The 27994-nt window shown below is 39.3% G+C and overlaps 1 protein-coding gene across 2 annotated transcripts; it reads right to left on the bottom strand.

Annotated features, from left to right (window-relative positions):
• Positions 1-143: 143 nt before the first annotated feature.
• On the bottom strand, positions 144-18876 carry LOC143034333 (apoptosis regulatory protein Siva-like). Of its 2 annotated transcripts, none has more exons than XM_076200265.1 (4): positions 18707-18876; positions 9118-9305; positions 3239-3408; positions 144-485 (listed from the first exon to the last, which is right to left on the bottom strand). In XM_076200265.1, exons 1-4 carry the CDS (start codon positions 18819-18821, stop codon positions 437-439), a joined length of 522 nt encoding a protein of 173 aa, XP_076056380.1. In that variant the 5' UTR covers positions 18822-18876; the 3' UTR covers positions 144-436. The 2 variants fall into 2 exon arrangements, with proteins under 2 accessions (XP_076056380.1, XP_076056381.1); XM_076200266.1 differs by having other exon boundaries at positions 9118-9245; positions 18707-18869.
• Positions 18877-27994: the final 9118 nt, after the last annotated feature.

Raw genomic sequence — 27994 nt, 5'->3', positions numbered from 1 at the left:
TGGGAAGGGATGGGTATGTGTCTTCTGACTTTGGTTACCTCCATGGTAAGGGAGAAATAGCCTTTGGTATATAGACAGAATGGTATATAGAATAGTTCCCATTTTGTCTACTGCTATTACAAGTATGGATATTAATAAAACAATTACATGTGAAACCTTTATTTTGTAAAAATATATCAATATAAAATGCAAAAGTGTATCTTTGTATTTACTGTACACATAATAATTATGTCCTTTGAGAGTATCATTACATCAATTCAATTTTAAAAATTGTATGATTTGATCAAAAATATAATTTACCAAACATAATCATTGACAAACTGTGGCCATGAAAATTATGTTCAATTCAACAAATCTTCATGTAAATGTAAATACATACCCTATTTCAACCGACTTATCAAAGCACTACACTTAATTACTGAATACTATACAGACATCACTGACAGCAGTTATAACACAGTGCACCTTGCTTCTGTTGGTAATACCTGAAACAAAATTTATTTATCAATAAAAAAACCAAGATGGGCTAAAGAATACACAACTCCTTCCCTCTTGAAACAAGGGGATTGGATGAATCAAAGCAATGAGCCACATCAGAAAGTAAACACATTCAAACACTCTATGGGATCCGAATTTTGTATGATAAAAATAATTATCTAAAATAAAAAAGAAGTACATATACCATACACAACCTAAAGGCCTTTTTTCATAAAATGGGGGGGTGGCCAAGTTGAAGCATGCACCCACCCAATACCCATCCATTGTTCCTCCCATCTTAGCTCTTCATGGATGAAAGGTCATCCAGTCTCCTGCTAAATTGCTGGGGTTAAGAGGCAATATGGCAAGACACAGAACCTCCACTGCTAAATAGGGAGCATCAATGAAAAGCTGGCACCCCAGGGATGGAACCCAGGACCTCCCACTTTCCATGTGGGCATGCTTACTGATTACACCAGTGCCTCCAATGACCACCCACATATCTCCCTCCAAAGATCTCCTGCCCACTCGGGGCCAGTCTGGGTAAGTGCACTACTATAGGATAATAAACATTGTGCCATGTTGAGGCAGGGAGCATCACTGAAAAGCTGCCACCATCTGGGAACTGAAGCCAGGACCTCCCACTTGGTGGGTAGTTGTCCTTACCGATTACACCACAGTTACCTGCAGTGGCCATCTGCACAAAGCAGGGTCCTGTAGCTAAGCTGATTAATTCCCACCACTTTATTACATGGAAACCTTGCTAACCTCCCCCCTCCATCCACTTCAGAAATAATCATAGCATACATACACCAAGGCTTTTTCCCCCTTACAAGGGGGGTAGCAAAAAGAAAAAGGGCATAAAATCATTCCCACCCATTCCATCCCTGAATACACTCCACACCTCTCCACCCTCCCTCTCATCTTAGCACCTCCTGGATGACGGGTCATCCCTGCACCTTGTCCACTGCCCCGGGTCAGAAGCAGTGTCGTAAGACACAGCACATCCACAGCAAGGCCGCCTCATTAATCGGCGACCCCCCCTCTCCGTCCCCAAATGCATAAAAGGAGAAGACGGGGAGAAATCCCTTCGGGATGCATCAAAATTTGCTCACACATACTATCTCACCCCCCATCCCCTCCCGCCCATTCTACCTCATGCATCACATCATCATCCATATACAACCATTCTCCATTCACCCCTGTCTTCTGTCCTCTCCCGTCCTTCCTCAACAGACATTCCCCTCTTCCCCAAAGCCCCCTTCACCCCCATCCATCCACCTCATCCTAGGATGTCCCTTCATGTTCACTCCCTCCACATCTGCCTTCCATACCTCTTTTACTAGTCTTTCTTCACTCATTCTTTCCATGTGTCCAAACCATCCTAATACTCTTTCATCAATCCTATCTCCCAACCTCCTTTCCACCCCTGTTCTCCTCCTCACCTCCTCATTTCTCACTCTATCCAGCCTATTAACCCCCATCATACTTCTCAGACACCTCATCTCAAACACATTCAAATTCCTCCTCTCTTCCTTTCTTATGTTCCATGTTTCTGCCCCATACAGTGCTGTTGGCACAATCAGTCCTTCACAAAATCTCCTCTTAGCACCCATTCCCAAATGTCTATTTCTCATTACACTCTTTAATCCCCAGAGGCATTTACTCGCTTCTCTCAATCTATATTCTACCTCCACCTCCACTCCTTTTCCTGCCACAGTCGCACCCAAGTATCTAAAACTATCCACTTCCTCCAGTCTCTCTCCCTTAATGTTCACTTCCAGTCTACTGCCACTTTCACCCCTTGTACATCTCATCACCTTACTTTTACCTACATTTATCTTTAGCTTTCTTCTATCACATACTCTCCCAAACTCTGCCACCAGCTTCCTCAATCCCTCCTCTGACCCTGCCACAAGCGCAGTGTCGTCCGCAAACAACAGCTGGCTCACTCTTTCATCAATCCTATCTCCCAACCTCCTTTCCACCCCTGTTCTCCTCCTCACCTCCTCATTTCTCACTCTATCCAGCCTATTAACCCCCATCATACTTCTCAGACACCTCATCTCAAACACATTCAAACTCCTTCTCTCTTCCTCTCTGATGTTCCATGTTTCTGCCCCATACAGTGCTGTTGGCACAATCACTCTTTCATACAGTCTCCTCTTAGCATCCATTCCCAAATGTCTATTCCTCATTACACTTTTAATTCACCAAGGCATTTACTCGCTTCTCTTAATCTACATTCTACCTCCACCTTTTCCTGCCACATTTGCACCCAAGTATCTAAAACTATCCACCCAAGGCATATCATTCAGAGCAAGATGTAGGGTTCCTGGTCTCTGGAGGGGGGGGGGGGTGTCACCGATTTAATGAAGCAGCCTTGCTGTGGATGTGCCGTGTCTTGCAACACTGCTTCTGACCCAGGTAGTGGATAAAATGCAGGGATGACCCGTCATCCAGGAGGAGCCAAGATAAGAGGGAAGGATGGGAGTGGAGTATGTAGGGATGGAATGAGTGGGAGTGGATTCTATGCCTTTGTTTTTTAGCTACCTCCCTTGTACGGGTGAAAAATCCTTTGTAATATGTATGTATAAAAATTTATATATATATATTTTTTATGTTAAATCTAGTTTAATAAATGAATCTACTGACATGATTAGAATCCATCTATTTATATACCAAGGGCTTTTTCCCTTTATACAGGAGGCAGCCAAATCAAGGTAGTCAAGACTTGGCTTTGCATTGACAGAATACTTACGTAAAAATAGAACAATTTGGGCAGAACTCCCCTCTGCAAGATATGCAACAGCGGACACAGGAGTCGCACAAACAATTATCACAATAATCACATCTAGGTCGGGACAGCATAATGGTCTGCTTACAACCGATACATCTGCTTGCATTTCCTACTCCACTTGCCCTACTATCCTGTTGAAGATAGAAAATAATTAATCTGAAGATCATAGACTTGTATAAAAGCTGCTCGAAAACTAGGTTAAACATGTATTGCTAACATCAATCACACTTACATGTAAAAAAAAATATATATATATTTACAAATGACAATTGACATATTTCTCCATTTTCTATTTTCTCTATAGCCCAATTTCCTGGCTATTAATTGCCCATGCCATGCAGGGGTGCACAGGGAGGGGAGGAAGAGGGAGGGAGGGAGGGAGAGAGAGAGAGATAAGAGAAAGGAGAGGGGGAGAGAGAGAGAGAGAGGGAGAAGACAGGGAAGAGAGACACACAAAGATAGAGACCAAAAGTGGAAAAGAGGAGAGGAAGGGAGATTTAGACAGAATGAGGGAGACAGAGGCAGTAAGTGAATATGCATGCATGTGTGTGTTTCTGTTTACCTTATTGTAGTATGCAGGAAAGGAGCAATGCATATAGGTTTTCTTATTATTATCATACCTAGCTTCAGATTCATATATCTAAATTCATATATTGTTCCAGCTTGGGCTATAGTGACATCTACGCAAGTATTTATGCATCTGTACGGAAAGCTGTATTTCTTCACATCCTTTAGATATTTGGTCTATTTCAATTTGTTCTCATGACCTACCCTTCCATCCCTAAATCATGAGATCTCTTCTGTCAATAGTCTATCCCTTTTGGTGACCTGAATACTGTAACCAAGTCACCTCCTCCGAATCATCTTTCTTTCAGTGCTGGCAAATCCAGTGCTTTTAGTCTCAGATAGCTTATTTGCCAGGCTGGGAACCAGTTTATTTGCTGCCCTTTGTATTTTCTCTCTTGGTTACATCTTACACTGTGTGGGGAACATACCACTGATGTATATTTTAGTCTTGGATGGATTGGTTTTTCTACAAGGTTTTTCATCATCTCTTCATTCATATATTGAAAAGTCACCTTAACCTTTTCAATGCAAGCCAAATATTCATGCAGAGTATTAGTCTGCCTGATATGCAATGATTTGATGATGCATCACGATGCGTGCATTATGAAATATAAAGTTACACTGTAATACTCATTCTCTTTCACCTTGAATATTGATAACCACAGAAAACACAATCAAGCCTGTTCACAGAATACAGGGGTCACTCAGCTACAACCATGAAATAAATATAATCATGATGCTGACGCCAGCATCCTTGTAAACCCACACGCACCTCATGCCACCAACATCATCGTATGCTAGGGGTTAATGTTATACAGCAGTCCATACATTTCTCTCACAATCTTGCTGATAGGTCTGTCTGGTGACATGTTGTCTTTTGTCATCACTTCCAAATCTTTCTCCTCTTTGCTTTTGCAATTGATTCACCTCCCAAAGAATAGTTCAAAGATGGACTTTGAGTTATTGACCATTTCTTTATATTGAAATTAATTTTCCTTTCTTGACTCCATGAAAACAGTGTCTGGGTCTTTTTGCAACAGCTAACAGGCCTCCTCATTTTTCTCTCTTCTAATGATCTTTGTTGTATTTTCCCTTGTATTAACATAGATGAGAAAATCTAGCACCGAACCTTGTGCAACTTTGCTGGTCGCTGCTATCCATCCTGATATCCTATATTTCACTACTATCCTCAAGTATCTTTCTTAAAAAAAAAAAAAAAAAAATCATTCATTCGAATTTATCTTAGTCCTCCATAAGTTCCAGTTGTCACATAAAACGACATGTTATCAAAAGCATTCTCTTGATTGACATACACACAGTCCACCCAGTTCTCCCTTGCAGTACATCAATTACCTTAGAATGTGAGTGTGTTTACCTAATTGTATTTACCTAACCACAGTACTGGGCCCTGGGGGGGTCATGGGGTGAGGGCGTCGAATCCAGAGAATAGTCCAGTTCATAATCAAGATCAGGCCGGGGTCGTCAATTTATATCTGTCTGTTTGGCACAGTTTTAGTCTGGAAGCTCAGGATTTACTTTTCCAGCATGGTTGGACCTGGCTGGCACAGCTCAGTCCTTCCTCGCAACACGCAAGCCCCCCCCCCCCCCCACTACGTCAAAGTACTGGGCCCTGGGGGGTTCCAGTCATGTGGCACTTTTCCTTCTTTAAGTGAGAATTTAATTATATTGTATATTTTACCTGTTAATTCTTCCTTGCATTCTTTCAGTATCCAATTTGCAATTCCGTCTAGATCATGTGATTTTCCTACGTCAAGGGTTTTGATTTGGTCGCTGATTTCCTTCTGTGTTAACAATTATTTCTTTCATTGAGGGGATCTCTCTCTCTCTCTCTATTTCCTCACAGTAAGGTGAATTTTCTATTGTGAATACTGATTTGAAATGGTTGTTCATAATTTCAGCCATTTCCAGTTCTTCTGTATATTCATGTTTACCTTCGTGCAGGTTTTCTATCTCTTGTTTGTTCTTCAGTTTGCCATTTACATACCAGTAAAATAGTTTGAGTTCTTCCTTGCATTTTTTTTTTTTTCATAGTTTCTCTTTTCATCTCTGCACATTTTTACATACTCATTTCTTAGTTTGATGTACATTTGCTATTTGCTTGTTTTCTTGTCTCTTTTCCATTTCTTCCAAGCTTTGTCTCTTTTATCCTTAGCCTCACTACACCTTTTGTTGTACCAGCTTTTTATGTATGTTCTTTCCATTTTTTGCTGTGGTACGTATTTATTTACTCCCTCATTGTAAATTTCTTTTAGTATATTCCATTTCTCTTCCATCCCTGTTTCTTTATTTAGGAATATATCCCAGTTTGCATTTCAAAAGAATTTTTCGAGTTTCTCAAAATTGGTTTTGTTGTACATTAGTCTTCCTATTCTATGTTTATCATTTCTGCTTTGATCCATTAGCTCTTTCAACTCAAATTCTATTAGTACATGGTCACTCTTTCCTATCGGAGTTTTGTAATCAATTTTATAGACAATTTCGGGCTCTGTCGTATTAAATCCAGCCTTGATGGTTCTTCACTACCTCTGTATCTGGTGTTTTCCCTTATCCACTGAATCATTGTGTATTCGATGGTCATGTCGAGCAGGACGTTGCCCCAGAGTTCCTCTCCACCCTTCACTGTCTTTTCCTCCCAACGTATTTCTTTTGAATTAAAGTCACCCATAATTACTGTATTTCCTCTGTCCTTCAGTATATTAGTTAATTCATATTTTGTATCTTCTAATATTTTGGAATGATCACTTTCTGTCCAGGACTGTGTTTTGGGGGACACATACACCACTACAAATTTTCTACTCTTCATATGTTTGCTTTCAACTTGTACATATTTTTTCCTTCAGTTATTTTTGTTACATTTAAATCTTTATTAGTCAAAATTAATACTCTGCCACCCTGTTTATCCTTTCTATTCTTTGTCCACCAGTTGTATAAACCTTGTCCCACAGTGTTGGGTGGTGGAGTACACTTTAATTTAGTTTCCACTATTCACATTATGTCTGGTTTTTCTAAGGCCAGGAAATAATTTAATTCATTCATTCCTGAAGTGTGTGTGTGTGTATTTACCTAGTTTTATTTTGCAGGAGAAAAGCTATGCTCATAGGGACCTGCAATTATATCTTTCCGCATCCAGTTCTTTTTTAAAGTCATGTATAGTTTTCAGATCTCTTCTGTAACTGTCCTTCTTAAGTTTCTTCTTGTGTCCCCTTGTATTTCTTCTGTCCCATTTAAGTAGATCATCCCTGTCAAGGATTTCCATCCCTTTCATAATTCTATATATGGAAATCAAATCGCTCTTTCTCTTCTTTGCTCCCGTTAATAAGTTTAGTTTGTCCAATCTTTGTTCGTGTGTCAACATGCTGAGTGTTGGTGCCATCTTTGTTAGTACTCTTTGAATTTTTTTTTTTTTTTACTGGGTGTCCATAGTGATGCTGCATACTCTAATTTTGGTCTTATCAGTGTAACTACGATTTTCTTTACCATTTCCAGGTCCATGTACTCAAAGGCCACTTTCATTGATCTTATAAGTTCTAGGTTTCTCCAACTATTTCGTTTACATGTTTGTCTGGTGCCATCATTTGAAATGATCACTCCTAGGTCTCTTTCTGAATTTACTTTTGTAACTTCTTTTGTTCCAATTTTGTATTTACCAGATATTCTGTTAACTCCAGACTTTGTCCACATCTCCCTGAAAAGATTTACAGTATTCTTCATTACTCACTCTCCTCAACAGTTTTGCATCATCTGCAAAGAAGTTTATGTAGCATTTAATTCCTTCATCCATGTCGTTTACATAAATAGCAAACATCATCGGAGCCAACACAGAGCCTTGGGGTATTCCACTTATCATGTCTACCAATTGAGTTCTTTTCTCTAAGTATCACTCTCATTTTACTTCCTTTCAAGAAGTCTTCCATCCATTCCAATAATTTTCCTTGTATTCCTCCTATTAGTTCAATTTTTCTTAGCATTCTTTGTGGTACTTTGTTCAAAGCCTTTTGTAGGTCCAGGAAGGCACAATCTGCCCAGCCATCTCTTTTTTGTATTATGTCTAGCAATCCTGAGTAAAAGCATATTAAGTTTGTAGTTAATGATCTTCCACTTCTAAATCCAAATTACATAGATACATATACCAAGGCTTTTTCCCCCTTACAAGGGAGGTAGCCTAAAAGAAATCCAAAAAGGTAGCCTAAATCCAAATTAGTTGGAGTTTAATATTTTCTTTTCTAAATGTTTAGTCCATTTGTTTTTAATAACTCTTTCGCATATTTTTGCAATTGTGCTTGTAAGGGATAGTGGTCTATAATTTGTTGGATTTTCTTTATTTCCTCCCTTATATATTGGAACAATATTAGCATTCTTCCACTCTTGTGGTACTTTTCCTTCTTTGAGTGAGAAGTAAATTATCTTGTGTATTTTGTCTGTGAGTTTGTCTATGCATTCTTTTAATATCCAGTTTGCTATTCCGTCTGGCCCATGTGACTTTCTGACATCAAGTTTCTTTATTTGGTCCCTTATTTCTTTCTGTGTCACCATTATTTCTTCCATTTTTGGGGATCCTTCCTGGTGACTATCATCCCACAATTGTGAGTTTTCAATTGTAAAAACAGCCTTAAAGTGTCTGGTCATTACTTCGGCCATTTCTACATCTTCTGTGTATTCTTGATTTCCTTCACGCAGTTTTATTATTTCGTGTTTGTCTTTTAGTTTGTCGTTTACATATCTGTAGAACAGTTTAGGTTGATCTTTGCATTTTGCTATTTTATCTTTTTCATAGTTTCTTTTTCCTCTCTACATATTCATGTCTCAGTTTAATGTATGTTTGCCATTTAGTCTTTTTTTGTCTCTTTTCCAAGCTTTGTCTCTTCTATAGCATCGCTACACTTTTTATTATACCAGCACTTTATGTACTCCCTTTTCTGTTTCTGCTTAGGCACATATTTGTCTGTCCCCTCTTTATATATTTCTTTGAAAATGTTCCATTTCTCTTCAGTCTTTGTTTCATCATTTGCAAAATTTTCCCAACATGCATCTTGGAAATTTTGTCTAAGTTTTACAAAATCAGTTTTGTTGTACACCAGTCTTCCTTCTCTATGTTTCTTGTTCCTTCTTACCACATTTTGTTCCTTAAGTTCGATCTCTATTAGTATGTGGTCACTCTTCCTAATTGGTGTTTTATAGTTTATTTCTTCCACTATTTTTGCGTGTGTGTGTGTGTGTGTACATATTAACAACAAGTCAAAACAGAAATATACCTGTATAGGTTGAGGTTTGCAAAGTCTGAGGAGACCATGTGGGGTGAAGACCATCTGTCGCAAGCTGTTGGCTGAGGATTGGGTGGAAGGTCTCTGGCTTGAATCCAACTCTCCTTCTTCCATTCTGTCTACAGTATTGTTATTGCTTAGGTTTTTGGAGCCATTAAACAGCATAGTAAGCGTCTTTTCTGAAAGTAAGCATCTACATTTAAAAAATATCATACATACATACATACATATACCATGGCTTTTTCCCCCTTACAAGGGAGGTAGCCAAAAAGGAAAAGGCATAAAATCATTCCCACCCATTCCATCCCTGAATACACTCCACACCCCTCCACCCTCCCTCTTATCTTAGCACCTCCTGGATGACAGGTCATCCCTGCACCTTGTCCACTGCCCTGGGTCAGAAGCAGTGTCACAAGACACAGCACATCCACAGCAAGGCCGCTTCATTAAATCGGTGACCCCCCCTCTCCGTCCCCCCATGCATAAAAGGAGATGACGGGGAGAAATCCCTTTGGGTTGTGTCCAATTTTGCTCACACACACTACCTCACCCCCCATCCCCCTGCCCATTTCACCTCATGCATCACATCATAATCCATATACAACCATTCTCCATTCACCTGTCTTCTGTCCTCTCCCATCCTTCCTCAACAGACATTCCCTTCTTCTCCAAAGCCTCCTTCACCCCATGCATCCACCTCATCCTAGGACGTCCCCTCATGTTCACTCCCTCCACATCTGCCTTCCGTACCTCTTTTACTAGTCTTTCTTCACTCATTCTTTCCATGTGTCCAAACCATCCTAATACTCTTTCATCAACCCTATCTCCCAACTCCCTTTCCACCCCTGTTCTCCTCCTCACCTCCTCATTTCTCACTCTATCTAGCCTAGTAACCCCCATCATACTTCTCAGACACCTCATCTCAAACTCCTTCTCTCTTCCTCTCTTATGTTCCATGTTTCTGCCCCATACAGTGCTGTTGGCACAATCACTCCTTCATATAGTCTCCTCTTAGCATCCATTCCCAAATGTCTATTCTTCATTACACTTTTTAATCCACCAAGGCATTTACTCGCTTCTCTCAATCTACATTCTACCTCCACCTGCACTCTCCCTTTTCCTGCCACATTTGCACCCAAGTATCTAAAACTATCCACTTCCTCCAGTTGCTCTCCCTTAATGCTCACTTCCAGTCTGCTGCCACTTTCACCCCTTGAACATCTCATCACCTTACTTTTACCCAGATATATCTTCAGCTTTTTTCTATCACACACTCTCCCAAACTGTCACCAACTTCCTCAATCCCTCCTCCGATCCTGCCACAAGTGCAGTGTCGTCTGCAAACAACAGCTGGCTCACCTCTCACTTTTCTCCACTTTCTTTAACCATCTCCAATCCCTCACCCACCACCCTTGCATTTACCTCTCGCACTACCCCATCCATGTACAAGTTGAACAGCCAGGGCGACATAACGCATCCCTGATGAAGTCCCACCTTTACCTCAAACCACTCACTCTATCCATTTCTAATCCTAAAACAAGCTCTACTACTCTCATAAAAACTCTTGACAGCTCCTAGAAGCTTTCTTCCTATCCCATATATCAGCAAAACCTCCCACAGTGCCTTTCTGTCTACCCTGTCGTAAGCCTTTTTCAGATCCATAAAAGCCCAAAAAACGTCCTTCCCCTTTCCTATGGCTTTCTCACATATTTGTCTTACCACAAAAATCTGATTTACACAACCTCTACCTGTCCTAAATCCACACTGTTCCTCACCAATTACTCCCTTTGTTCCTCTCCTAATCCTCTCAATCAAGATCCTCCCATAAGCCTTCCCAACTACATTTAACAAGCTAATCCCTCTGAAACTACTATATTCACACTTGTCCCCTTTTCCCTTGTAAAGTGGAACTATACAGGCACTCCTCCAGTCCCCTGGCACTCTACCCTCTCTCCAGCAAACATTAAATAACCTCACCAGCCAGTCCACCATCAATGTACCTTTTTTTTTAGACATTCTGCATGGCATCCATCCAGACCAGGTGACTTACCTGCTTTCATCATCTCAACAACTGCATTCACTTCATCCTTCCTTATTTCTCCTCCATTTTCCTCACTCATCATGGTAATTTTCATAGCATTTCCCACTGCAGCTATCTTTCCCTCCCTATCCTCCTTCACATTTATCAACTCCCTAAAATATTCTGCCCATCTTCCCCTTACTGCCTTCTCTTCCATTATCATCTCTCCAACTGCACCTTTTACCTTTTCTTCTCTACTTGATTCACCTCCTCTTCCTCTCTTAATTTCAAAATATCAACAATGTATAAAACAACTAACACCTGTATACATACGAGGGTTGTTCCAAAAGTAATGCCTCCTATTTTTTTTATTCTGCCCAAAGGGATCAGAGGGGATTGCATATTGCATTGTTATGATGATTGAACTTATGCACTCATGACCTGAAAGTTTCATCTCTCTGTTGCAGATATTGATGGTGTGACACTCTAAGAAAGCAATCCCTGTCATGTTTGTGTGTCAGAAGCAGAGATGCATCATTGTATTCCTCCATGCAGAAAAAAATTGAACCAATCACCATTCACCGGCACCTGGTGAATGTTTACGAAGCCGATGCAGTTGATGTCAGCACATTTAGGAGATGGGTTCGTCGATTTCAGAATGGCGACAGAGATGTGAGTGACAAAGTGTGCTCTGGATGCCCATGTACAGCCACCACCCCGGAAAACAAAGTGCACCTCGATTAACTTATTGGTGCTGATCAGCGGATAATGGTATATAAAATGCATGTAGAGTTGGATGTGGGTGTCAGTGCACTGGAAACGATGTCATCCCTAGGATACAGCAAAGTGTGTGCTAGGTGGGTTCCACGAATGCTCACGCAAGACCAAAAAGACCACCGAAGGGATGTCTGTCAGGACTTGTTGGATCGGTACGAAGCTGAAGGTGACGGATTCTTGAACCGCATCATCACTGGTGATGAGATGTGGTGTCACCACTACGAGCTGGAGTCCAAATAGTAGTCGATGGAATGGCACCACTCACTCCCTAGCAGAGAAGTTCAAGACGCAGACATCTGCAGCCAAAGGGATGTACACAGTCTTCTGGGACAGGAAGGGCATAATCCTTCTGGATTTCTTGGAACCAGGGGCCGACTGTCAACTCTGACCAATACGTTGAAATGTTGACCAAGCTGAAGGCCTGGATTGCCTGTGTAAGGCCAGAGAAAAGGGAAACATTCCGTTTCCAACACGACAACGCCAGGCCACACACAAGTTTGAAGACTACGGAATGTGTGACAAAGTTCAGCTGGACAGTGCTGTCTCACCCACCATATAGTCCTGACCTGGCACTGTCAGACTTCCACTTGTTCGGACCTCTGAAGGATGCATTACATAAGCAGCATTTCCCCGACAACAACGCCGTAATTGCAGCTGTGAAAAAATGGACCGCATTGGCAGGTGCTGACTTTTACAACCGAGGCATCAAAGCTCTTGTTCATCGCTGGCAAAAGTGCATTGAGAATAGTGGTGACTACGTAGAAAAATAAATTCTGGAACACATAAGGTTGCTCGTTTTAATGGTGCCACTCCCATCCTTGTAGCTCTTCAACTTTTTGAGTAAAAAAATAGGAGGTATTACTTTTTGAACAACTCTCGTACCAATGGCCCTTTCCTTCTTATGAGGGAGGTGATAAGAGTTCAAGCATGTGAGCGCACAAACACACAACAAAAAATATCACCTAAAATGAAAGAAATAAAGGTAACACAAAAAGAAAAAAAAGAGACAAAATAAAAAACCTAGATGTCAGAAAAATCACATGGATTGGATGGAATTGCAAATTGGATACTGAAAGAGTGTACCTGTACAGATGAACTGACAGACAAATTATACAAGATAATAGACTTCTCACTCAGAGGGAAATATACTGCAAGATTGGAAAGATGCAAACATAGTACTAATATATAAAGGAGGAAATAGTGAAGATCCTACAAACTTCAGAGTGGTATCCCTTACAAGCACAGTAGCAAAAATATGTGAAAAAGTCATCAGAAACAAATGGACCGAACACTTGGAAGAAAATAAAATAGTAAACCCTAAACAATTTTGCTTTAGATGTGGAAGATCGTGTACCACGAACCTAATTTGCTTTTACTCGAGATTAATTGAGATGATACAAGAAAGAGATGGCTGGGCAGATTGCGCCTTCTTAGACTTGTAGAAGGCATTTGACAAAGTACCACATAAAAAATTAACAAGAAAAATTGAAACAATAGGAGAAATACAAGGTAAGCTGCTGGAATGGATGAAGGATTTCTTAATTGTGAGAAAAATGAGTGGTACTTAGAGACAAAAATTTGAACTGGGAAGATGTGAAGAGTGGTGTCCTGCAAGGATCTGTATTGGCTCCTTTCATGTTTGCCATATATATAAATGATATGGATGAGGGAGTAAATTGTTACATGAACTTTGCTGACGATGCCAAATTACTCAAGAGAGTAAGAACAGAAGAAGATTGCAGATCGCTACAAAAATACCTAGACAAAATATGGGAATGGAGTCAGAGATGTGAGATGAACTTCAACATTAAGAAATGTAGCATAATGGAATTTGGAAAAAGCAAAAATAGAGTATCAGGTCAATATTAAATTGGAAACAAGGAAGTCAAAAAAGTCGATTCAGAAAGGGACCTGGGAGTAATCATCTCAAGTGACTTGACACCTGATAAACATGTCAATAAATTATTTGAAGACTTAACTTATTAACATCAATGGAAGTGGCCTTTGACTACATGGATGAGGAGATGGCTAAAAAAATAGTGGTTACACTGATAAGACCTAAACTAGAATATGCTGCAACACTGAACAAAGAAGAACATAAGAAAATTAGAAAGAATCCAAACAGCAGCATCAAAAATAGCACCTACACTGTCAAATCTGACATATGAACAAAGATTGGAGAAATTACGTCTGTCAACACTGGAACAGAGAAGAGAAACAAGAGGACACAAAAAGAAGCTAAAAAAGGACAGTTACATAAGAGACCTAAAAAAGAATAGCTTCCCACATAAGCGTGAATAATGTCTGGAACAAACTAAATGGAGAAACAGTGAGTGCCAAAACTATATATGATTTTAAGAATAAACTGGATGTGGAAAGATACGAAAACGGGTCACAATGAGCATCGCTCTCTTCCCGTAAAATACAACTAGGTAAATACACATATACACAGAACCCATTCAACCACCACTCCTATCAGTACATTGGGGATGAAGGGTTGCTCTGTCCCCAATCACACTGTTAAGCTGTCAAAGGCAATGCACTGAGGTATAGCACTTCTACAACAGTGCCCAACAGCCAGAGCTGGTTTTCCCTATCACTTAATTTTATGATGGGCCCCCCTCCCTTCCTTTTCCACTGTGAAGAAGACAAGACACTCCCTTAGGGCTACATCATCTCTTCATCCATTCACAATCTCTCTCTATTTACTGCAATTTTTTACACTTTCTCTTCCTTGGTTGACATATTCCATGTACACCCAGTCTCCTTCAATCCATCTCATTTTCAATTTTCCTTTCAAACTAACTACATCCACTTCTGCTTTCCACTTTTGGCTTGTCTTCTATTGTGCACTCTTTCCATATGTCCAAACCACCTTAGCACTGATCTACCCTATCCTTCCTACCCTTATTTCCTATCTTATCTCCACATCTCATTCTACCCATTCTTTCAATATTTATATTTCTCAAACACTTTACTTCAGAAAAATGCTGTTCCTCTCTGCCATCCTTATATTCAATGTCTGCTTTATACATTGTTACTTCATACACCCTCTTTAAATTCATTCCCAAATAACTTTTATAGCATCTCATAACATTTCATTTCACTTGGACATTGACTTGTTTCCTTTACTTATTCAACCTCTATATCAACAACACCTGAAGTCATCTAATTTGCACTTAATCTTTATGGGCTCAGGTACCAGGTGTAGGTTGGGAGTTGCAGAGTACTGTGGTTCATTAGAACCATGCACTCAACTATGCCTCCATAGCATGATACCCAACAACAAAGACCTGCTGACAACACAAAATAAATCCTTATGAATAATTAGTTATGCCAAAACAACTCCATTGGAACCCCTGCACTCAGAAATAAAAATTCTCCCTCCAGAGTAATACATGATAATACAATAGACACAATTCTATGCTAGATCCATGTGAACCCATTCATTCCTCTCATTAAACACAGCTCACTGGCAGAAACAGGAGAAAGTAGTAATTTCATAGCAGTGTTCAGGTCATTAATATGAGTATATAAAATTGAGATCTTTGTTTGAGGGAGATGAACATCACAAGGTCATAGGAAATTACAAAGACAACAAGTCTAATGGGTGTCAAATAACAATAATGTTTTGGCTTATAGGTCCTGATTTTTGTAGAAAGCTTTGGAGAGATGACAAGTATTGGTGTTTAGTCACCCAGGATTTAGTGTTAAATTATTTTTGTTTCCAGGGGTTGGTAAGACAGTAGGTGGTTGTTGTGGGGCATTGTATAAACCAGGCATTCAAGTACAGTACATCTAGGTCTCTTAATCCAATGCTCACCAACTGCCACTTGTTTGGACATTTGGGTCCAGGACATAAACCCACTTTGGGAATTGATGGTGTTTTAAACCTGATCCTAAATGTCTGCACAAGTGGCAGTTGGTGAGTATTGGATTAAGATACCTAGGTGTAGTGGTATTGTGAGGGGTCTTACATTAGCAGGTGGGATGGTCATTTCCTATCATGAGGTGGCCATGTTTAAGGCAGGAATGTCCTGTTCTTGGGTGTACTAGTGCCATTTCAAAACATCTGTTGAACTGATACAAAGATAGTCATGTATGTGGAACTGTTTTTAGGTGGTTTGTTGGGTGTTTGTTTCTGGCATCTTTGCCACATTGCTGAAAAGAGGACTGAGTACAAGTCTTACTGGCAGTGGAGTGGAGGCACCAAAAGGGGTGGATGCCACCTTTCAAGTTGCCTTGTCCGCCTATACACTGCCAGGTATGTCTATTCGAGATGGCACCCAGCAGAATACAGATTTGAAGTGGATGGAGATTTAGATGATCCATGAATGGATTTTGTGGACAAGTGGGTAGAAACTGTAGGGCACTTCATGAATCAGACATGATTACACAGGATGCTGTTTTACTGACTGGGTGGTAGCAGCCTGTAATTGGCAGTGAAATGGAAGCACTGAAAGGAGTGAATGCCACCTTTTGAATCTTATTGGCTTACTCACTGCTGGGTATGCCAACATGAAATGGTTCCCAGCAGAAGGATACAGATTTGTAGGAAGGAGAGATTTAGATGATCCATGAATGGATTTTGTGAACTAGGTAGGTAGGACTTGAGGGCAGAAACTGTTTGTAATGCAATTTTTTTGTGTGAATCCAAGATGATTATATAGGATGCAGGGGAGGGGGGGGGGAGTTATGGATAACATGTAGAGCACTGAAAATGATAAGAGAGTTCAAGGTAAAATGTAATGGGATGGGGTCCACATCTAGATTCAGTTGGGGTCACTACTGCATAACCTAGACTGTGATTCAAACGGGAGCCATAGTGTACATGTGAACAACTGTTGAATGGGTTAATAGGTTAATGCAATTCTTGTTGAATGAATATTTGGCTCCCACCCCCCTTGATTGGAGGTAATTCTACAGGTATTTTTTAAGTTTCATCCCACCCATTCTCACAGCAATTTGTACTATTCTTTTGCATCTATATTATGAAAACTCCAACAACTTTTCCTTGTAATGTTTCTTGCAGAAATTAATATTAAGGGATGGTGAAAAAATAATTCCTTCAACCTTCCTGCTACCCACCATTTTGTCTCACCCACTCACACAGCAATTTGTATATTTTTTGCATCTCTACTATGACAACTCCAACAACTTTTCTTAGTAAAGTTTTTTCCCACAAATTAATATTAAGGGATGGTGAAAAAATAATTCCTGCAACCTTCCCACTACCTGCCACCAAAGTGGTGTCATGGCTGTCCAGTGTGCAAGATGTATGCCCTGCATGCATTTGTAGGTTAGGTTAGAATAAGGAGAAAAACATGTTAAAAAAAAAAAAATAAATAAATAAATAAATAAATAAATAAAAAATAAATAAATAAATAAATTGATGATACTCTCAACAAAAATGGTACTTTGGTGACAGTTAGTGGGAAGATTACAGGAATTATTTTTTTTTACCATCCTTTGATATCAATTCTGCAAAAAATGTTTCCGAGAAAAGTTGTTGGAGTTGTAATATAGAAGCAAAAAATATACAAATTGCTATGCAAGCAGGTAGGACAAAACTTCACAAATTCCATGCTATCACTGGTAAACCTGGGTAAGACTAAACCACACATCCACATAAAAAAAGTATTTCTATTAGTCACAGACTTAGAACACCGGAATAGTGTGTCACTGAATCACACACATTTCTGAATTTGATAAGAACATCAATAGGAACTGGAGAGGAAAATCAACATTCCTGGAGTATAATGGTATCATCTGGCAAGGGACCAATGAGGGGTACCCGCATCTGGTGGTCTTATAAGATGGAAAGTAAGGTTGCTTCCCATTTCCAAAACACGTCAACCCCCTCACTTCCATCAGGCAGTGCAGCCACGAGCGGCTGGCTCTCAAGCTCTGGACTAGACCCAAGACCTTTATCAACTTTAGCTAGATTTCTTATACTTTTTCACACATAAAGAGCCGACAGCTGGCAATTTATATCCTCTCCCTATAACTTTCAGCCAGTTATGTGGAGTCCCACACCGATCTAAAAATGACAGTAAAAATTTCTGTCAATTTATGGATCCACACAGCTGTACAACTTGATATATGGCCCTTCTGTTCCTAGTGATAAATGTTGTGATATGAGCGATGGTGTACTTCATTTCCTGCGGAAGTGCGTAGTTTTATAGATATTAAATATTAAAGATATGGAATTTGTCCAAATTTGCTTCCCTACCCCCTCTGGCTCTGTGGTAAACATGATAAAACAAATGACCAAACTATTCTGTCATGAAACCTTCAAATGCCCATTGTTTGAATACACAGGGGATTGTTGGTTATTCATCTTACAGGAGTGCAGGTGAAAATTATGTTGCCAGATGGGAACCATTATCATACACCAGGAATGGGGAAATCCTCTAAAATGAAATTATTGATTTGGAATAAACTTCTTCAATCACAATATACTTTCAAATGTAACAATGCTTAATGACACAGTCACAACTGAATTACTGCAATTAAGACAGCAGAGAGAGTTGGACTTTAGAAACTATTTCAAAACAAAAGCCTCCTTTAATAATCTGCAAGATTCTAGGTGGGTTTTACATTTAAATAATTAGTTGGTTCCTGAGGGATGATGCTGTGAATAGAATGTATTTGCAAACCTACATTCATGAACAGTAATACATACAGCCATGACCCAAGAAAAAAAAATGGTAAACTAAAAAATTAAATTGCTATGCCTATTGTAATTTCAAATGAAAATATATTTATTTTGTATAGCCTTACCATATACAGCTTTCATATTTTCTTCTCTTTTAACCCCCATATTCACTTCTTTTTCTCCCACATGGGTTTTAAATTGGATTGAATGATCCTCAAATGGACACGGACGTTTAGTCATTTCGGAAAGTTTGGTAGTACTATCGTTTTTGAAGTGTAAACATGATCATGATGAGTAAAACGCGGGAATTCCAGTATTTATTAGGGAAGTAAAAGTCTTCTATTTTATAACATATAATTTATTATATAAAACAAAAAATATGACCCTGTAACATTTTATAAGAAAATGATAACGAATGTAAGCTTAACATATACAAATTTAGTTTTCAATAAACATTCATTTGTTTTCCACTGCGTACTAGCGATGTTATGTGAATTTGATAATAAAATTCTCTCTCTCTCTCTCTCTCTCTCTCTCTCTCTCTCTCTCTCTCTCTCTCTCTCTCTCTCTCTCTCTCTCTCTCTCTATATATATATATATATATATATACATATATATATATATACATATATATATGTATATATACATATGTATTTATATGTATATAAATATATATATATATATATATATATATATATATATATTATATATATATATATATATATATATATATATATATCTGTATGGAATTAAACTCGTCTGTTGGGACTCGAACCCTCGCCTAGGCGGCTTGCGCCTTATAAGACGAAGACCTTACCAATATATATATAAGACGGAGACCTTACCAATATATATATATGAAATATATATGTATATTTATATATATATATATATATATATATATATATATGTATGTATATATATATATATATATATATATACATATGTATGTATATATATATATATATATATATATATATATATATATATATATATATATATATATATATATATATATATATATACCCGTCTGGGGTATTGGCTGCTTGTTATTGTGGTAAAGTAGCATGCAGTCGATACTTTAGGGTCTATATGGGGCGCCCCTACGGACCAGAGCCACACATCATTTTGTCTATGATAGAGGAAATTCTGTTCATAGAGAAATGATGACACTTTTATACTACGACTGTCCCTCCGTTATGCTGTCCCCCAACCCCTTGTTGCTGTCCTGTACCATTTCTCTGAGTATTCTCTTTCTGTGATGGGGGAATTCCCTGTGGTGGGGAAAAAGAATACTGCCACCAAGTATCCCACTTGGATCGTAAGAGGCGAGAAGAAAGGGACGGGGAGAGGGACTAGGCATCCTTCTCCCTGTAGCCCCACGGGGCATACAACCTAAAAAGAAAAGTGAAGGCATAAGGGGTGCTGGAGGGCCTCGGGCCAGCACCCTAAGGTTTGGGTCTTTTAATGTGCGTGGATGTGGTACAGATGGGAGTAAAAGGGAAGAGATAGGTAGTATGTTTGTGAGAAGAAAGATGGATGTGTTGGCTTTGAGTGAAACTAAGTTGAAAGGGAAGGGTGAGTGTAAGTTTGGGAGTGTAAGTGGGAGGTTATCAGGAGTGAAGAGAGGGCGAGGGAGGGAAGGGGTGGCTATTCTAGTAAGTGAGGAGATAGGTAAACAGGTAGTGGAGTAGAAGGAGGTTTCCTCAAGGATAATGTGGATGAAGGTGAAACTGGGAAAGGAGATGTGGGTCTTTGTAAGTGCATATGGGCCTGGCAGTGAGAAGAGCGTGGAAGAAAGGGAGGCCTTTTGGATAGATTTAAATGAGTGCATAGAGGGTTTAGGAAGAAATGTCAATGTAATAGTATTGGGAGACCTTAATGCTAGGGTGGGAAATGGTCCAATCGATGGAGTGGTTGGGAAGTGTGGAGTTCCAGGAAAGAATCGTAGTGGAGAGTTGATGGTGGAAATGTGTCTAGAAAGAGAGTTGATGATAGCAAATACAGTGTTTCGGAAGAAAGTCAAGCATAAGTACACATGGGAGAGGGTGGTGGAGGGAAGGGTGGTAGATAGAGCGCTAATGGATTATGTAGTGGTAAATAGGATTATGATAGGAAGAGTTAAGGATGTACATGTGCTAAGGGGAGAGAGTGGGGGAATATCAGATCATTTTTTGGTGGAAGGTAAGCTGAGAGTGGAGGATAGATGGAGAAAGAGGAAAGGGACAAAAGGTAGGGAGGTTCTTAGAGTGAACTCCTTGAATGAAAAGGAAAAGGAGAAGGAGAACGAAAAGAAGCTGAAGGAGGAGTGGGAGGGAGTAAAGGATGGAGCAGAGATGGGTGTGGAGGAGGAATGGGGATGGTTCAAGGAGGGAGTCTTAAAGTGTGCAAGGATGGTGTGTGGAACAAGAAGGACAGAGGGAAATAGAAGAAAGGGTAGTGAATGGTGGGATGAGGAAACAAAGAAGGTTGTAGAAGAGAAGAAGCGAGCATTCACAGATTGGTTACAAAAGAGGACAGGGGAGTCATATGAAATGTACAAAGAAAAAAAAAGAGAAGTAAAGCAAAAGATAAAGGAGGCAAAGAGGAGAGCAGATGTGAAATGGGGTAGGAGTATGACAGAAAATTTTGAAAGTAATAAAAAGATGTTTTGGAAAGAAATTAAGAGAGGAAGAGGAGGCGAATCAAGTAGGGAAGAAAAGGTAAAAGGTGCAGATGGAGAGATGATAATGGAAGAGAAGGCAGTAAGGGGAAGATGGGCAGAATATTTTAGGGAATTGCTAAATGTGAAGGAGGATAGGGAAGGAAAGATAGCTGCAGTGGGAAATGCGAAGAAAATGAGAGTGATGAGTGAGGAGAATGGAGGAGAAATAGGGAAGGGTGAGGTGAAGGCAGTTGTAAAGATGATGAAAGCAGGTAAGGCACCTAGTCTGGATGGATACCATGGAGAATGTTTGAAAAAGGGAGGTTCAGTGATGGTGGACTGGTTGGTGAGGTTATTTAATGTTTGCTGGAGAGAGGGTAGAGTACCGGAGGACTGGAGAAGTGCCTGTATAGTTCCTCTTTACAAGGGAAAAGGGGACAAGTGTGAATGTAGTAGTTTCAGAGGGATTAGCCTGTTAAGTGTAGTAGGGAAGGCTTATGGGAGGATCTTAATTGAGAGGATTAGGAGAGGAACAGAAGGAGTAATTGGTGAGGAACAGTGTGGTTTTAGGACAGGTAGAGGTTGTGTAGATCAGATCTTTGTGGTAAGACAGATATGTGAGAAAGCTATAGGAAAGGGGAAGGATGTTTTTTGGGCTTTTATGGATCTGGAAAAGGCTTATGATAGGGTAGACAGAAAGGCACTGTGGGAGGTTATGCAGATTTATGGGATAGGAGGAAAGCTTTTGGGAGCTGTCAAGAGTTTTTATGAGAGTAGTAGAGCTTGTGTCAGGATTAGAAATGGAGAGAGTGAATGGTTTGAGGAAAATGTGGAACTTCGTCAGGGATGTGTTATGTCACCCTGGCTGTCCAATTTATATATGGATGGGGTGGTGCGAAATGTTAATGCTAGGGTAGTGGGTGAGGGATTGGACGTGGCTAAAGAAAATGGAGAAAGTGGGAGGTGAGCCAGCTATTGTTTGCGGACGACACTGCGCTTGTAGTAGGATCAGAGGAGGGATTGAGAAAGCTGGTGGCAGAGTTTGGTAGAGTATGTGATAGAAGAAAGCTAAAGATAAATATGGGTAAAAGTAAGGTGATGAGATGTACATGGGGTGAAAGTGGTAGCAGACTAGAAGTGAATGTTAAGGGAGAGAGACTGGAGAAAGTGGATAGTTTTGGATACTTGGGTGCGAATGTGGCAGGAAAGGGAGGAGTTAGGCTGAAGTAGAATGTAGATTGAAAGAAGCGAGTAAATGCCTTGGTGGATTAAAAAGTGTAATGAGGAATAGACATTTGGGAATGGATGCGAAGAGGAGACTGTATGGAGTGATTGTGCCAACAGCACTGTATGGGGCAGAAACGTGGAACATAAAAGAAGAAGAGAGAAGGAGTTTGAATGTGTTTGAGATGAGGTGTCTGAGAAGTATGGTGGGGGTTACTAGGCTGGATAGAGTGAGAAATGAGGAGGTGAGGAGGAGAACAGGGGTGAAAAAGGATTTGGGAGATAGGGTTGATGAAAGAATATTAGGATGGTTTGGACACATGGAAAGAATGAGTGAAGATAGACTAGTAAAAGAGGTATGGAAGGCAGATGTGGAGGGAGTGAACATGAGGGGACGTCCTAGGATGAGGTGGATGGATGGGGTGAAGGGGGCTTTGGGGAAGAGGGGAATGTCTGTTGAGGAAGGAAGGGAGAGGACGGAAGACAGAGGTGAGTGGAGAATGGTTGTATATGGATGATGTTGTGATTGCATGAGGAGGAATGGGCGGGGGTGTGGTAGTATGTGTGAGTAAATTTTGACGCAGCCCGAAGGGATTTCTCCCCGTCCTCTCCTTATATGCAAGGGGGGACGGAGAGGGGGGGTCGCCGATTAAATGAAGCGGCCTTGCTGTGGATGTGCTGTGTCTTGCGGCACTGCTTCTGACCCAGGGCGGTGGGCAGGGTGCAGGGATGACCCGTCATCCAGGAGGTGCTCAGATGAGAGGGAGGGTGGGAGGGGTGTGGAGTGTATTTAGGGATGAAATGGGTGGGAGTGTTTTTATGCCTTTCCCTTTTTGGCTACCTCCCATGCAAGGGGGAAAAAGCCTTGGTATATGTATGTATGTATGTATGTATATATACATATATATATATGTATATATATATACACACATATATATATATATATACACATATACATATATATATACATATATATGTGTGTGTGTCTATATATGTATATATATATATGTATATGTATATATATACATATATATATATATACAGTATTTATACATATATATATATATATATATGTATGTATGTATATATATATTTCTAAACAGAAATGTGGTAGCACATTTGAGAATGACAAACAGGAAACCCACAGTCGGAGAAAATAAACTTCGAATAAAGAAGAATCCTATATTTCGGTTATCAACTGTAGCCCTCTTCAGGAAAGTACTTTCATGAAGAGGGCTACAGTTGTTAGCCAAAATATAGGATCCTTCTTTATTCAAAGTTTATTTTCTCCGACCGTGGGTTCCTGTGTGTCGTATATATATATATATATATATATATATATATATATATAATATATATATATATATATATATGCGTAAATAACCACTAGGAAAAAGTAAACTAACGAAGCAGAGCGCTTTCGTGTAATTACATCTTCAGTGCAGATACAAAGAAGGAATTATAAGATGAAGAAACAAGGTACAGAATATATGACATAGTGAAGAGGGCATTCGGAGAGGTAGTGGAAGAAGTACACGTGACGGACGTATGGGCCGTCCTGGTAGCCAACAAGTATGGGACGTTTGGGCCGTCCTGGTAACCAACAAGTATGGGACAACTGCTCATAATTTATATTACAATTCAAACAATTTTGAAATTTCATGAGAAATAAAACTATCTAATTTGTACAAACCTTGATGAAGATTAACATTTATCCCCTTACTAGATTTGATCAAACTGCATTCAATTAAATTTCTTTCTGTTATGTTGTTGTTGTATGTGATGACTTTAGCGTTATCCCAGTCAACTGGGTGGTTAAAATGGTTCATGTGGTTGAATATACCGCTAGATTGGTTTCCCTCTCTAACGTATTTCTTATGTTGATTGATTCGTGTTGTGAGTGTTTTAGCAGTCTGACCAACATAAAACTGATTACATGATTTGCAAGGTATTTTGTACACACACCCTTTATTACTATTGACAGAATTATTTATGAGCAGTTGTCTTACAGTGTTCTTGTTATTGAAAACTACATTAATGTTAAATTTACGTAACATATTTGAAATATTTTGCAGGTTCTCTTGGTACGGTAAATTAGCAAGTTATTCATATTGAAAGTTTGAGTTGACCTAAGGTTGTAAAATGTCCTTTTAGCACGATTGTAAGCTTTATCAAGAACATGTGTGGGGTATTGTAGCTTAGTACCAATGTCGTAAATACATCTTATTTCATCATCGATGTACTCTGGGCTGCAAATGCGTAGGGCCCTGAGATACATCGACGAGAAAACAGCCATACGTCCGCAACGTGTACTTCTTCCACTACCTCTCCGAATGCCCTCTTCACTATGTCATATATTCTGTACCTTGTTTCTTCATCTTATAATTCCTTCTTTGTATCTGCACTGAAGATGTAATTACACGAAAGCGCTCTGCTTCGTTAGTTTACTTTTTCCTAGTGGTTATTTACGCATTTGTGAACACACGCTCCTAGTGTTTTTATTGCATATATATATATGTATATATGTATATGAGAGAGAATGTGGGTGGGGAAGGGCAAACGAAGATGTGTTAGGAATAGAGTTTATTGCCCTAACGTTGCGACCAACTTGGTCTTCTTCAGAGGACTACAGCATTACAAACTGTAGTCCTCTGAAGAAGACCAAGTTGGTCGCAACGTTAGGGCAATAAACTCTATTCCTAACACATCTTCGTTTGCCCTTCCCCACCCACATTCTCTCTCATTTGTCTGAAATAATCTTAAATATATGTATATGTATATATATGTATATATATATATATATATATATATATATATATATATATATATATATATATATATATATATATATATATATATATCACAACAAAGATATGTCGTAGCACATTTGTAAAATAATACTGATGACACACTTTCGGAGAAGAATAAGCGAAGATATAGAGATCTGTATATTTCGATAAGTGAACGAAATAAACAGATCTCTATATCTTCGCTTATTCTTCTCCGAAAGTGGGTCATCAGTATTATATATATATATATATATATATATATATATATATATATATATATAATATATATATATATATATATATATATATTATATAAGAACATAAGAACATAAGAATAAAGGAGACTACAAGAGACCAAGGACTACACTAGGCAGCTCCGTATCCATCACCACCTGTCATCCCCATCCATAAAGTTGTCTAATCGTTTTTTAAAACAACTGATAGTTTCAGCGCTTACTACAGGGTTACTAAGTTTATTCCATTAGTCGACCACCCTATTAGTAAACAAATTCTTGTCTATTTCCTTCTTAAATCTAAATTTGTCCAGTTTATACCCATTACTGCAAGTCCTGCCCTTTTGTTTTATTATGATGACCTTTGATCCACTTGAACACTTCTATTAGATCACCCCGCACTCTGTGTCTTTCCAGAGTGTAAGTTTGGGTGCCTAAGCCTCTCTTCGTAGTTCGTAAGGCAAATTTCTGAGTCCATGTATCATTTTGGTCATTCTTCTCTGCACTGATTCTAGTGAATTTATGTCCATTATGTAGGGCGGAGACAAAAACTGTACCGCATAGTCAAAGATGGGTCTAACTATCGCTAGATAGAGTTTAATAACCCCTGCACTTCTATTCGTCACCGTCCTAGCAATGAAACCTAATGCTCTGTTAGCTTTATTTTTGGCGCTAGTGCACTGCTTCCTGGTTTTAAGGTCCGGACTCACCAGAACTCCCAAGTCCCTCTCGCACTCAGATTTGTCTAAAAACGTGTTATCTAAGCTGTATCTATTTTCGGGGTTGTGTAGCCCTACGTCTAATACGTTACAATTAGAGATATTGAAGTTCATTTGCCATTTCACCGACCATGTGAACAATTTGTTAAGATCATCCTGCAGAATCTCTGCGTCGTCTCCTGACCTAATTAGGCGTCCTATTTTAGTGTCGTCCACAAACTTACTAGCATCACTATTTATCCCATCGTCTAAGTCGTTTATGTACATAATGAACAACAAGGGACCCAAAACCGAGCCCTGGGGACCCCGCTTGTAACATTGTTCCACCTAGATTTTATTCCATTTATGGTGACCCGCTGTTTTCTGTTACTAATCCAAGCTCTAATCCATTCTAACACTTTTCCTCCTATGCCATGGGCTTTGATTTTATTTAGTAGTCTCTGGTGTGGCACCTTGTCGAACGCTTTGCTAAAGTCAAGGTAAATAACATCGTAATTATCATTGTTATCTGACGCCTTATATACTTTATTGTAAAAGGATAGAAGATTAGTCACACATGACTTACCCTTGGAGAAACCATGCTGTGAATTATGAATTAAATTATGTCCTTCGATGTGTTCTCTGAGTCTATTTACTATTATTAATTCAAGCATTTTTCCTATAACCGATGTCAAACTGATTGACCTGTAGTTGCATATAGACGATCTATCTCCCTTCTTAAAAACAGGAACAACGTTTGGCTGCCCCCAAGCAGTTGGAACAAAACCAGTGTCTACCGATTTATTGAATATTTCAATTAACTGGTCGCAAATTTCAAATCTACACTCCTTGATCATTCTTGGAAAAATTTCGTCTGGACCCGGAGATTTTGTAGCTGTCTTTCGATCTGCTTGACTACTTCTTCTTTACTAATGCTGATATTAGATCGACTACTTTCTTCATCCCCTCTGAAAATCGGATCGCAGTCAGGTACTTTATCTAACCTCTGATTAGTAAGCACCGATAGAAAATAATTGTTAAACTCCTCACTCATTTTTTCCTCCGATTCTATCATGACATTTTCATCGTTTTTAATTGGTCCTATTCTTTCTTTATTTTTTGTTCTATAGAGGTGAAAGAAACCCAAAGGATTTTGCTTGACTGGCAACCTTGATTTCATAATTACGTTTCGCTGTACGTGTATTCCTTTTAACCAGCTTTGCCATTTCGTTATATCTTGATCTAAGGTGTGATTCCCCGTTTTTTATTTTTACGTAAAGTCCTCTTTTCATTCCGATCTCATGTTTCAATCTGTCCGTCATCCATTTGGGAGTATTACTATTTTTCCGTATTGACTTTAGGGGGATAAATGTGTTTTGTGCATTAATAATTAGATCAGTTAGATTGCTATACATTTCTTCCAAATCGCTGACCTGACTGTTGAGCCCTCGCCCCCAAATGACCTGACCCAAGGTATGCATATTACCCTCCGTGACCCGACCCCTAGTCCTGACCTGACCCCCAGTCACGCACCGAGACCCGACAATGTTCAAAACGTCCGCATGACATTTCGTATTCAATTTCAAATAGGTTTTTATATTGTCAAAGTTTGCTTTCCTGAAGTCTGGTACTTGAACGTTATTCGTACTTTTTAATTTTTCCCAAATAACATTAAATCTTATTTCTTGATGATCGCTAGAGCCTAGACTATCTCCCACTATCACGCTGCTAGTTTGGTTTCATTATTAGTTAAAATTAAGTCCAGGGTATTTTGTTCCCTCGTTGGATCGGTAATCACTTGTTTTAGGAAATTATCCTGGACCAC

The sequence above is a fragment of the Oratosquilla oratoria genome, chromosome 17 (genome assembly GCF_046742065.1).
Source record: "Oratosquilla oratoria isolate Oo_2021 chromosome 17, ASM4674206v1, whole genome shotgun sequence".
Taxonomy (NCBI): Eukaryota; Metazoa; Arthropoda; class Malacostraca; order Stomatopoda; family Squillidae; genus Oratosquilla; species Oratosquilla oratoria.
Note: the sequence above shows the minus strand (reverse complement) of the source record. Positions and strands in the feature narration are given on the sequence as shown.